The 13444-nt window shown below is 40.3% G+C and overlaps 1 protein-coding gene across 1 annotated transcript in view; it reads left to right on the top strand.

The window, feature by feature from the left end:
• The window catches only part of CDC16 (cell division cycle 16), a 786728-nt gene that overhangs the window by 156244 nt on the left and 617040 nt on the right, over window positions 1–13444 (top strand). The window contains exon 5 of the mRNA XM_044071112.1: window positions 7020–7160. Coding sequence (XP_043927047.1) covers window positions 7020–7160 — 141 coding nt within the window. The remainder of the gene's footprint in view (window positions 1–7019; window positions 7161–13444) is intronic.

Raw genomic sequence — 13444 nt, 5'->3', positions numbered from 1 at the left:
TTGTTTTGCACAGATAACACCAGTTTCTCCTCACCAGTTTCATTTCAACAGTATGAACGGTTAATGACCTTTGTTTTTCACACTTATTGATAACCACCCCTTCTATCAGCATCTCTGAGGAACCTTTTCTGTATTATCAATATGTCTGCCTTTTTTAAGAGACATCCTGTTTGCATACAGCTCGTAGTAGTAGTTTTGTCCATGTTAGTTTTTGTTAGTATCCCTTGCACTTAACCTAGCATCTCGGTGCCTCAGCAGAACCATGACAATAGTCAAAGACTGCACTCACCCTGCCCATGGTCTGTTCTTGTGTTTTTCTTCGGGCAGGAAATACCGTAGCTTACATTGCAAAACCACCAGATTTAATGGAAGCTTTTTCCCACAAGCCATCAGACTTCTGAATTCCAGTAATAACATACACCATGCTAGTCATGGAGGTCGGAGTTACAACGTTGAAGTAATTCACAGACATATGCAATAACTGTATGAAAGTACAATCTTATACCTTATGTGCAGTATTAATGATGCCAAGTTAGCATTCTGTGCAATTTGAAATCTGTCTGATTTTGATATGTGCAATATAGTATCTTTGCAATATTTTGGGTACTAACGAAGACATGTAAGTGGAATAGTCTTGGTGTATGTCGTTGTACTTGTTATTGCAATGCATAAATGTCTTACTGTTATGGTTGGATTAGCTTTAGTATATGTGTTATTGTTGTATTAATATCCGTATATGTTGTATGCATGTTGAGTTCGAAGTAATGCAGTTTCTTTCAGTTGCACTGTTGTGTGGGCTGAATGACAGTAAAGTTCACTTTAACATTTTTTGACTTCAAATATTATTAAGACAGTAGACTGAGGAATTCCAATTTTTAGTTCATGATGAACTGGCAATAGAAATTCCCCTTCCAGTGGTATATTCCTGTATAGTCAAGCAAAGCTAAGCTTGAACCTGAGTCTCTGATAATACTTTGTGCTTTCTTCATAAGGTTTTTGAAAATCTGTATAGACCTCTTAACTTGACCATTATATTGTAGGTAGTTAGGTCTAGCAGTTTCAAACTGAAAATTCCGTAATGAAAATCTCTCTCTCTCTCTCTCTCTAATTCTGTACTTAATGTCAGCTATTATGTGGTATCACAGCTTCCTCTGAGAAGTTTGGGGTCTTTAAGAAAAATAAAATGCAATTGCTGCATTTCCCATTTAAAAATGCTGTAGTTTAGCTTGTTGAATCTTACCTTTTTATTTTTCAACTTTTCTGTGCTGGCTGTTTTAATTTTTTTTTTTTTTTTTTTTGTGGTTGCTGTATTTGCCTTCAAAAATAGAAGCGTTTGAAGTGTGGTCCCAGAAAGTTAACAAAATACCTGAGACTCAAAAAAAAAAAAAAAAAAAAAATGTCTGCTTCTATCCTAGATTGGCTTTGACATCTTGCGTAGTCCTTTGCGTAATCGGAATTTCTTGACTCTTCCAAGGCAAGATATGAAAGAGATTGATAATGAAAGTATAATCTTGGTGGGGGGTGGGGGAACAGCAGGACTGCCTCATGTAGTGAAATTTCTTCGGCTTCTGAGCAAAAAACCCAATGTGGAGGATTCTACCATATCTAACTCTTCTGCTCATTCTGGTGTCTTCCAGTTGCCTGTCATAATTGTTGAAGGTTATTCTTCTAGATTAATCATCCATCTCCTAATCCAGGTTAAATCTGACCACAAATCAGTCATCTCTGTTAGGTCTGTTGATACCAATCCCACCACAGTATGAGACCATTCTCAGGGACTTCTCCAGGGCAGACCTACTTCAACTAAGAAAACCTGTTCAAAGTTCTCAACATTCCACACCAAATAGACCAAGTAAGAGGGCTGTTACAGTCACATCTGAGTTTTATCAGTACCTAATTAGCTGCATTGAATCTCACACTGACACAAATGTTCTCCAGGAAGGGCTGACACAGACAAACATCTGGCGTCAGTCATGGACTAAAACTAAATGCCAAGAAATGCATAATAGTATCCTTCAGGAAGTCATCCACCTCTGCTATCATTGACAACAATAGTTGACCCAGTAGTCGGGGACTTAGGGACACACATACACAGTAATCTTGTCTTTGACCATCACGTGTCTACAGTACTGAGAAAGTCATCCTGTGTTAAGCAACCTATAAACAAAGGTGTGGCATGTGGGTCCTAGGAAGTCATTGCTCCACTATATTCTGCATTCATCAGGCCTATCATAGAGTAAAGTGCCCCATTTGGTATGTACCTAACCAGGTATATCCAACAACTGGAACGTCCACAGAGGTTCCTCACTAAAAGAATACAGGGTATATGTAAAATGTACTTTGCAGAACACCTCAAGGCCTTATCCTTGTATTCTGCCTCATACAGGCTGTTGAGGGTAGATCTATGTCTGGAATACAGGATATTATCAGAACCCACTCTGATGGACCTCTGCATATCCACAAAACAAGCCACACTAGAATTTCCCATTCTACAGATGTTAACCTTGCCTGTGATATAAATAGGATCTGCCGGAGAGACAGGTATGTATCCCAGAGACTACCCTCTCTCTGGAACAGGCTCCCCAACCATGTGAAGCAGAGTTTCTCCCTAACCCAGTTGAAGTGTAACTTGGACAATTGGATGAGGAAAAGGAAATTCATCACTGGCTTGGCACCTGTGTCTCTAATGGACACAGGCAACTTGTAAATGGTTCATTTCCCAGCCCCTGCTTGTAAATATTTCATTTCCCAAGCCCCTGCTTACACTTATCAAGGGTGGCAGAACTTGTCAGAGATTTGGAATGCATGGCTAGGTTTAAAAAAGCCCTTGTGGCCGTTAGCCTAGTAAACACCTATGAGTCTATGCATAGAAAAGTAAGTGCCTATCTGGTGTAAATGTAATGGCAAAATCAAGTATAAACTTCTCTGGTGGAACTCCTTTATTATAATGAATAACAAGAAGGAAAATAATTTAGGAGTGCCTTCTGTGTGGAGTTTGCATATCCTCCCTGCGGTGGGCGTTCGAAAGACATGCGTTGAATGGGCGTGTCTTCGTTGAAGGTTGGGCGTCAGGCTGGCAACTCGACACCATAAAAAAAAAAACAACTGCCAATCATTAGCGGACCGGAGTTCCGCTGTGGCGACCCCTAACCGGGAAAAGCCGAAAGACAAACAACAATTAAAAAAAATAATAATTATACTACCTTAAGAGTACACTGAAATGTGCAAAGAGGAACATGAGCACTGTTAGAAAACGTAAAGGGGAGTACAAGTTTAAGACCAAAGGGGAGTACAAGTTTAAGACTGCTTTAGTTACCAAAGCAAAGTACAAATAATCTTTCTTCATTGTGTCAGGAAATTAAGGCATAATGTCCAGCAATGCATTGATCCTATCCATAATAATATCACCCACTTCCAGTCTCAAGGGCGTAACCATTATATGTGCAGAAATATTTAGTGCTAACTTTATCCCACTTGCTCACATTACTTCTCCCACTATCTCTGAAAATTTACTTTCTGCTCAAATCACGTTGGAAAAAGTCTTAGAATCTTTGTCAAAGGCTAAAAATAATTCTTCCGTGGGCCAGGCAGCATACCAGACTGCATACTCACTGCTGTCAAGTATGTAGTACCTGAGCCTCTACTTAAACTGCTCAACCTTAGACTCTGTACAGAGCTTGTACCTGCTGCATAACAAAAACAGTACTTTGACTTCTCTATAGATCCTGGTCATTACAGACCCATGTCAGCATCACCAGCCTTTTATGCTAAGCCATAGAATGTACCACAGCAAAACTCATTTACATAGACTTGTACATTTTAACTGATCTATACTCCAATCAGTTTGGTTTGGTGAAGGTTACTTCCTGCCTTCTAAACCTAGTAAACTTCTTTGAAAAGGTTGCATAGGCTGTGAGCAGTGGTCACTCCTTTCACACTGCATATGTTTACCTGCCCAAGTCCTTTGACACTATCCCCCAAGCTGGTATTATTGAAAAATGAGCCAAACGTAATGTAAACCCCTACACTTGTCTGCTGGATTTTCAGATTGGCTACCCAATATAATTTTGAAACTTGCTTAATGCAGAAATATATATATATATATATATATATATATATATATATATATATAGTAGGCTACAATAGGAATCACTACTGTTCTTGCTGTTATTTGTCATTTATTTTGCAGACATCCAAGCCAGAATCCCAGATATGTGGTTGAGCAAGTTTGCTGATAACTGCAAGTTGGGCATTGTTCTCCACTCTTTCACTGATATTAATGTGCTTCAGCAAGGTCCAGAGTATGTACATACCCAGTCTACTGAGTATAGTTTCAAACTGAATGCAGAAAAATTGCAGCATAGTATCATTTAGCAAAAAAGCTGTTCCCACCTCATATTTAATAAACAGTGTTCCTATTCAGACAGTTATGGTCATAAAAATCCAAGCATATTGCTCAACTGGAAACGCCCCAGAGATTTTTAACTGAGAAAATAGAAGGTGTTAAATCTTTCAATTAACATAATAGATTAATATAACTCATACTCAGCCTATCTGCTGCTTCAAGCTGACCTGTATCTTGTTTTTTGAGCCATAGTAGCCCCAATCCTATTTGACCTCCTGTTTCTTTACAAAACTAGTGGTTGTGCAAACACTTGTACTAGGGAGCTAAAGCTGTATCAACAAATAAATGGGACTTGCTGGAGGGATGAGGTTGTAATTAATCGTATTTTCTACCTATGGAGTATATTATGCTGCAGATCAAACAAAAGTACTAAAAGACTGCTTTGGCTAATCTTGATGATTAGATTGGCAAACACAGATTTACATAAGGGTTATCAAGTGCGGCCATGCTCAGTTTGGGAGGTGAGCATTATTAAGTACTTGATAAGGGTGGTGAGAACTTTCTAAAGTGAATCTACCTAAAGGTGTATATGGCACAGCACCTTATGTTTCCCGTGATCGCTTGCCTAATATTGTTTCTGTGTTTTCCTGTCTTCCTCCTGGATGGTCTCTGTACCGATAAGATGCCGGCTTTTGTTGTCAGGACCACACTGTGTTGTGGCACCTGTTTTGTGGAAGTCAAACAGAATCTTTTTTTTTTTGTTTGGTGCAGACTCCTGTGGCAGATTTTGTTGTCACTGCAACAGCCATTTAAATTCTCCCATTCCTTAGAATCCCACTTTCCACCTGCATTTGAAGATTCAAGAAGGATGGATATGGTTGGGGCGTGGATTTGTGTATCCTCCACTTTTATCTTGAGAAAGATTATGCACTTGGCACTCATTGATGTCCATCATTCCCATTGCTACAGTTGCTTTTAGGCTATATGTGTCCTGCCCAGGACACATCCGGCCAACTTCCGAAAGGTCTAGCTGCCTTCCACACCTTTTCTATGACTGCTGATTGGTGGGAAATCAGGAATCAGAGTAGATATTTTTTTAGTACTTCTTACCACATCACGAGGTATGCAATTCTGTTTAGGGAGTGGTTAGACATAAGAAAGGAGGGAGAGGCCAGGATTGAGTATGGTAGATGGTACATCTGGCAAAGAGATGGAAGTCATGGGAGGAAATTGACAGTTGGGGATATCTATGTCTTGAACGAGGATGAAAGTGTTGTTTTTCATTGACTTCTTTGAAGACTGGGAAAAGATATGTGGGCTTCAGAGTTAGATTTCTTTGGGGAGACTATGGTAAGGAAAAGAGAAGACTGCAAATTTAGAGAAAAAAAGAAAACAAGCAGACAGAGGCAGAAGGAGTTAAGGAGGGAGCCAGCTATTGGAGGATAGACATATGGAGAGATTTACATGAATTGGCAAAGTTATATGCATTTACTAAGAGAAGAGTTATCGGGGAGCCAGTTGTATTTGTTTCTGATGATACATAACACAAGAAAATAAACACTGAACTTAGATATAAGAGAAGGGGCAACACTGGGCAATACAGCAGTGCTAGGTATTTCAGAGAAATGCAGGAAGGAATAGAAGGGACAGTGGAAGTAGGATGACATGAAGTGGAGGTTAGCAGAATAGAAGAAAAACTCAGAGAATTTGGGGAGAGTTATAAAGGTGAACCAAAGGGAGAAGGAGAAGATAAAAGTGAAATGACAAGATGGGATAAGAGCAACAGTGAGAGGATAAGTGGTGTAAGAAGGGGCAGTGAAGAGAACTCTGACTGAAGTCAGTGGATTAGAAATGCAGTTATACAGTGTAAGACTGATAAAAAGTGAGTAACAAGTAAGAGAGATTATAGAGCAGTGAATTACAGCAAAATGGCATAATGTCAAATCGATAGTCTGCTTGTTTGTGACTGCAACTACTTGATGGGGACCCCATCAATTTTGGGGGAGTAGTCACAGCATCTGTAAATAAAATGTATGATGGTGTTTCCAATATAAGCAGAGTGCCTTCTGTTTTGGGATACTCAGGTGATTATTACATTACACAGGAGTCTAATTTACAGAGGTGTTTAATGGACTATTAGATTTAGAAGTTAAATTGATAGAAAGATAGGTTGAGGTTTAATAATAGATATGCACATCAATATATGATTTTAAAAATAACTGCAATAAATGATTTTGTAAAATTAATTTATGTGAAGTGGTACAGGATAGATTTCCACTGTGCACAATCTGTAGAATCTTTTAAGACATCTCTGCAGTTTAACATATTGATAGGAAGTATGATTTTCTGTGTTACCTTTTAATCATTGTGTGAAAAAATACACACTGCTACATTTTGCTACTTGTGAAAGGAATGCATGAAAATCTGATATTAAATTCAGAATGTTGTGTTGTAACTATGACAAAATGTATTTTGGGATTTGCTTGAGGGATCAGTATCTAAATGAAAGGTGTGCACATGCACGCACACACATACACACACACACACACACACACACACACACACACACACACACACACACACACACACACACACACACACACACACACGCACTGGATGCTTGGACTTAAGTTGAAGGGACATGAATATATATACTGTTTTGTATTCTTTGTAGTATGCTGCAAAAGAGTACCAGCAAGCACTTGACATCCTTGATATGGAGGAACCTATTAACAAGAGGCTGTTTGACAAAAGCTTGAAAGACGACAATGGAGTGAGAGAGTCATCTAATGACTGGGGAATGTCACAGTCATCGGTAACATTTTTTTTTTTACTTAAGCTTACATAGATATTGCTGGGTGTTTGTAAATTATGTTTTGCATGTTATATTTCCTTTCTCTGCTGATACCATGTTGTAGTTAAGTGTACTCTCCCCCCCCCCCACAAACTCTTTTAATTCCACTTTCATTTTTTTAATCCTGCATCATTTTTCATTTTGGAATATGATTTGAGTGAGTTGGTTGGTACATATTTAGTGCAGTGTTTTTGTTCATTTTTAAAATTGTTGATATTTACACTTACTCATCCAGATTTTGAGTGTTTGGGTGATATTACTGCCGAGTGCAGTTTGCGAGAACCAGAATATGTGATGTCTTTTCCTTCTTACTCAACCTGTGAGTTATTGGATCGAATTGGATCTAAGGCTGGCAGCTCAGACTTTGGCTGTGAAGCTCAAGCTCTTCTCCCACAATGCACTGCATCACTTAATCTCCATAGATTTCATTTGCCGTGCTTGATGACATGTCATACAGTCATTACCACACACATGACAGCGCATGCTAATGATTGCTAAAGAGTTTCTAGATTTTAAAGCTGCAAGGGCCAGGGAAAGGTCATCAACTACTGTATTATCTGCCCCACAGCAGCTTTGATTAGAGGGGTGTAAAAAACAAATTTTAAAAAGAAATCAGGCAGTCATGTAATGCTGTTTAACACAGAGTTAATGCGACACGATCAAAAATGCGTATGTGTGGGGATCAGTGTTATTTGATATCAGGCAAAAGTTTGATAGAGTACAGTGGGACTTCTGGAGCGTTGAACAAGATGAATTTTGGAGGCAGGTTTGTTAATGGGATAACAGCATTGTACCACATACTGAACCTTTGGGATCATAGTAAATTAGGTCAGTCAAAGGATTTTAGTTTAGGAAGGGGACACACCAAGGCTTTTTACTGGGTGTGTCCCTGTTCTTGCTGGTCTTGGAAGTATTTGGCAGGAAATTCAAGAAACGGTTGAAAGATTAGGGGCAGTAAGTAAGAGACTGTTTTTGTCTTGTTTGCTGATTATTTGATGTTAATAAGGATTGCAAGTAAGATATTGCCCTACTCCCATTCCCACCTACCCCCACAGCAGTTACATTTATACTTAATGTAGCTCCTCCCCCTACCCCACCACTCAATTATCTCCCTCCTTTCCCCTCTCATTGCACCACTAGCCACACCTCTTCACTTCCCCTCACATTGTACCATTAGCCACACATCCAGCCAAACCCACACATACCCACCATCTTAACTCACCTCATCATTACCCCATCAGTGCAACCTCTTCTCCACCACCACATCTCACTATTGCACATTAATTCTCACTCCTTTAGTCACCCACATCCCATACTACAATGTCCATCTCTACTATCACTACTCTACTTACCTTATCACTCTCTTTCAATATCCTACTACATCTAACCTCTGTACATCATTCTTCTACCTCATTCTCCCACTGCCCATTATCCTTTCTCCCCATACAGTCTGAACACATGACTTCCTTCTCACAAATTTCAGCCAGCCTTTACAATACAAGCATAGTGTTATGTACTAGAGTAAAAATCCTCCTCCACCATCACCACAACAATATTTTCTCTCTAAATTATCCAATCAAAGTAGAACGGAAACTAGAATACACTACTCTCCCATATCCTGTAACAAACCTATCGATATGTGGAGACATACATCCCAACCTGGGTCCCATCTCCTCTTTTCTGCAACCCCCCAACTCCATAAATCAATAAACTTCACTGCAATTAACCTACAAAGCATCAGAAATAAAATACCTGACTTCTATGCATGGATAGCCCACAAAAACCTGATATTATTGCCACAACTGAAACATGGCTAAAACCCTATATTAAGGACACAAAATTCCTTCCCTCAGATTTTGCCTGTCTTAGGGCTGACAGACCCCTCAAAAAAGGTGGAGGCATCTCTCTAATATACCCTGTGTCCTTCACTATTGTCCCATATATAAAACCCATCTCACAGTTCTCCACAGCTGAACTTTTAGATTGTCAATGTTAGACCGAGTTCAGCACGCTGACGAACACGTCGACCTCGGTTTTTTTTGTTGAGTCTTCCGTCAGAAGGTTTTGTTTTTTCTTTAGCCGTTTTTTGAATTTTTACTTTTGAAAGTTCATCCGTGGAAGACATTCAAACCTAATCAAACAGGGTACAGTGTGGTTGTCTTGCTAAGTTGTTTCTGCGGTTGTACGTTGAAACAAAATAAATGTTGGTCCTGTATTTTGTGGTAGGTTGCACCCTAGCACTATGTATACACAGTGTACTGACAGGTTTTGCGCAAGTTGTGACGTTGTTTCAATGTACTTGATGAGGAGGCAGCACTATTCGAGCGAGTAAGAGGTTAGGATTGGGCAAAGGTTGAAGAACAACAGAGTTGAAGCCTTACCTCAGCAGGCAACTCTGGAGTTCCGAGGTGCCACAACTCAGTGCTTAGAGCAGGGTTGCTTGAGTCTCACTTCTGTTTCTGTACCCTCTCAACAGACTGTTACAAGAAAGCTTCAGTAGTAGGCAGGGTTCAGGCTTCCCAAAACTATCTCAGCCTTTCCTTCTGGCCCAAAGAGGTTAGATTCTCCTGCCAAAACCAGAGATTTTCGGCTCTGCCTAGCTTCAGAGAAGCTCCCTAGCCAAGAGGTTCTGCATCTAAGGTAACATAGTTTTGATAATGGTCTTTGATGTCTGAGTGTTTATGATGATTTGCAGGCCTTCCTGACATTTACATTTTTCAGAGTGTGGCAGTTTTCCTTGAGGAAGAGGAATTCTCAGGGAGATTTGCACACCTCTTCTGGAGAATTCTGAGGATTCTCATGATTAGGGACTCTGCATGGATGTTCTGAAGGGAGGCTTGTTATTTTTCAGCTTTTTTGACCACCTGTGTTCTTGTTGGCTTAGATGTGGTTAGGAGCTATGCCTGCACTGAGATTCTTGTTTAGGAATTTTGTTGCTGCTCGAGCCTTCCTAGGTCCTCCTGCTGGTGGGCTGAAAGGCCTGAGAGATTTAGCTACACCCTGAGTCGAAGCCCTCTTCTTCTGTTTAAAGCCTAAGGTAACCCGGAAGGTGAAGCTCATAACCTGTTGTTGTTTAAGTATAGGTTTTGGAGTCCGTCCTGTTGAAACTGGGAAAGCCAGCAGCCTCCAGGTGTTCCTGAGTCTTGTAAATTCCACTCTCCCACTGGCAAATTGAATTGGGAGTTTGATAGTGAAATATCTAGTGTATTGCTCCAGCCAAAGGATTTTGAATTTAAATGCTTTCATGCTGAAATTTCCTCCTTGTCCTTGCTGCAACTAAATCTATTCTTTGGTGGTGGTTTGTGTGATTGTCAGGATTGGGATTTTGCTTGAGATTTGTCCTTTGTGTCTGACATTCTGGTTGCTATGGCAAATGCTTTTTGATTGTCTGTCTCCTCTGATGTGCTGGTTTTGTTAAGAAAGGAGAGCTGATGCTAAGTGGTTAAGGTTTTGCTGAGCATGTTAAGACAAGGGTACAGTCCAAGAGTTCTGTCTGCAATGTTGTGCGTTGGTCTGGTGGAAACAGTTTTTAAAAATGCCTGGACAAGCTAAGTCTATGCAAACTTACAAAACTATTTAGCATTTTTTTAGTCGAAGCCAGCGGGTTTAGGGCAAAGACACCTGCTCAGGGAGACTCCTTAGTTCTCCTGATTCTAGTGGTAGTAGAGGTGGTAGGGTAGTTTCAATTTTGGAGGCCCCCTAGAGCCTCTTCTGCTGCTGGCAGATGAAGTAGGGGGCAGGGTAGCAGTCCTTTCGTAAACCAGACCCAATGACCTGCCTTGGGAGCTATTTTTCACTTCTGGCATTCAGGTGTTGGACATCATTCAGTTGGTTTTCAAAAAAAATTGGGCCTAGGATTTCCAAAAGGGGTGTGTCTTTCATCAAAGCCAGTCCCCTATATCGGGAAAGGGGACATTTTTAATTCTCTTTTTCCCTCTGTACCAAAAAAGGGGATGGATTGGAGAACCTTTTTGATTCCTCTAACTTTTCATATCTGGACATTGTGGGTTCATGGTACTTTCAAAAGCTTTTACAGATTACTGGAAAGACTAATATCATCTCAGTATAACTTTTTCATTTCCCTATCCTATCCAGCTAAGTCCTATCAAGCATTTCTCTTGCTCTCTGTCTGCGGTTTGATAGGCAAGCATGATCTCATCTTGGCTTATCTACTGCTCAGAGCTTTCATACTTGGCTTCATTCCACAAATACTTCAGGCTACAAGGACTTTACTTGAGGCTACAATTTCTATCACTGCCCTAATCTCACAGCTCACACTGATGGCTCAGACATCTTGGCAAGACCTGTGGCACTGAATATAGCAGCAAGATGCCTAGCCCAGATGGGTAGGGTAAAATGTGAGCCTCAATCAGCACCATCTGCAGATGCTTCAGACATGTGACTTCCAGAGTCTAGTCTGAATACAAAAAGGAGTCACAAACAATTGAGTCCATCACTATCTCCATCATCCGTGCTGACTGTCAACGCGGCTGATGGCAGATTAGACTGTATGGATCATTGGCATTCATGCGCTTGTATTCTGGTGCTTCCATATAGAGCTTCTCATATGAGAGAGTTGAATATGAGGACAATGATGGTACACAGCATCAAGCCTCAAAGCAGAATAATAAATTCAAATAATACGCCTCATTTGGAACCGATTTTGTGGTGACAGGAATGTCAGAGATCCTCAGATGTCATTCCCTTAAAGGACTCGAACGCTGCGAGAGCCAACAGGGTAGTTCCAGGGCTCACATCTAAATGGATCAGTGGTACAAAAATGGTACAAGACCCAAAGGAGTCAAGTCTTTACAGACACTACAGAGATGTTAGCAGTCAGTTCGCATTGCTAGTGTGCTTTCAACCATTTTGTTCTTGGATTTTAAGGTCTAACACACAACTCACACAACTGGTGCACAAACACACAAAAAACATGGCTTGCTTACTTAAACAGGCAGGAGGCTCTTCAGGATTCTATGCAGGCACGCTTATGATTTTGCCTAACAGACTGTACACGCATCTGCAAGTCTTCAGAAAACCTGCCAGCCAGATAGAAGACTTGACATCAGAATGTTAGACCATCATGGATCTGGATAATTTCAGACTTTGACAATGTGTATTACAAATTGACACAGGGGTCATGATCCTGCAACAAGCTACAACTCTTCGCAGCCTAGTTAAACCAGCACCAGGGTTTTGCACAGGGGGGTCCTCACACACTGCTTTGAAAGATGCTCTGTCTTCCAAACAACAATGCTTGTGTTTCCCTGCCTTTTCCACCTCCAAAGTTCTTCCAAAAGGTGTTACAGTCCGGTCCAGGATGATTTTGATGATTTGATTTTGGCACCTCCAGTTCACTGGTACCTCTTACTCTCTAGTCTGGTAATCGGAAGCCTCCAGAGTTGGCCTTAACATCTCCACATCTGGCATCCGTCAGATTTCATCTCTGTCATCTGTCAACTTCCTCTCTTCATTCACACAGCCTGGCATATTCTGTGTTGAAACACAGCAGGTCTCAACTTCCTCAACAAGTTTTAAATGTGCTATAGGAAAAGAAGAAGGAAAGTGGAAAGCAAGGAAAAGTGCAAAGAAAGAAATTTTTTTTTTTTTAAAGCAAAGAATTTTTGGGAATTTCTGAGCCTAATTTTATGGACATGAGCAAATCCTCTGAGTTAGTTATCGGGTCTCTCCTTCTCTTCCATTAAGATTCATGCTGCAGCAATCTCAGCTTCCACTCATTGTGACCCACCACGGTTTTTTAGCCATCCCTTTAAGCTTTTTTAGAGAGGGCAAAAATGCCAAAAAAACTATCACTGTGTCTCTTCTCCTTACTCTGGGATGATCTCAAAAGCGTTTCCTAACTTACCTACAACCTTTCGGCTACTGCTGAATGCTGAATTGAAATATTTGCTTTGGAAGCTGTTACTGCTTATTTATTCTGCATCTCTACAGCAGTGATAGTTAGGCAGGCAAATTCTTATGGCCTTTTGATTCTTCAGATTGATAGGGTTCATAGTGCACCTTTCCGCCCCTAAGGTGGTTTCACTAAAATCTGTGGCTTTTAAACCAAACCATATTATTCATTTTACTTTTTTAACCCCAAAAAAAAAGGGAAAAAGTTTTTGCATACTTAGCTATTACACAGGCAGGTTGGGTTATTTTGACTAGAGTTCTTTTTTTTTATGCGCAGCAGTTGTTGTTGTTTTGCTTTTTTCTTTGCTTTCTAAGCAAGAAGCGGCAATTAC

The sequence above is a fragment of the Protopterus annectens genome, chromosome 5.part0, assembly GCF_019279795.1.
Source record: "Protopterus annectens isolate FY-2018-M chromosome 5.part0, PAN1.0, whole genome shotgun sequence".
NCBI classification, from domain to species: Eukaryota; Metazoa; Chordata; order Ceratodontiformes; family Protopteridae; genus Protopterus; species Protopterus annectens.
Note: the sequence above shows the minus strand (reverse complement) of the source record. Positions and strands in the feature narration are given on the sequence as shown.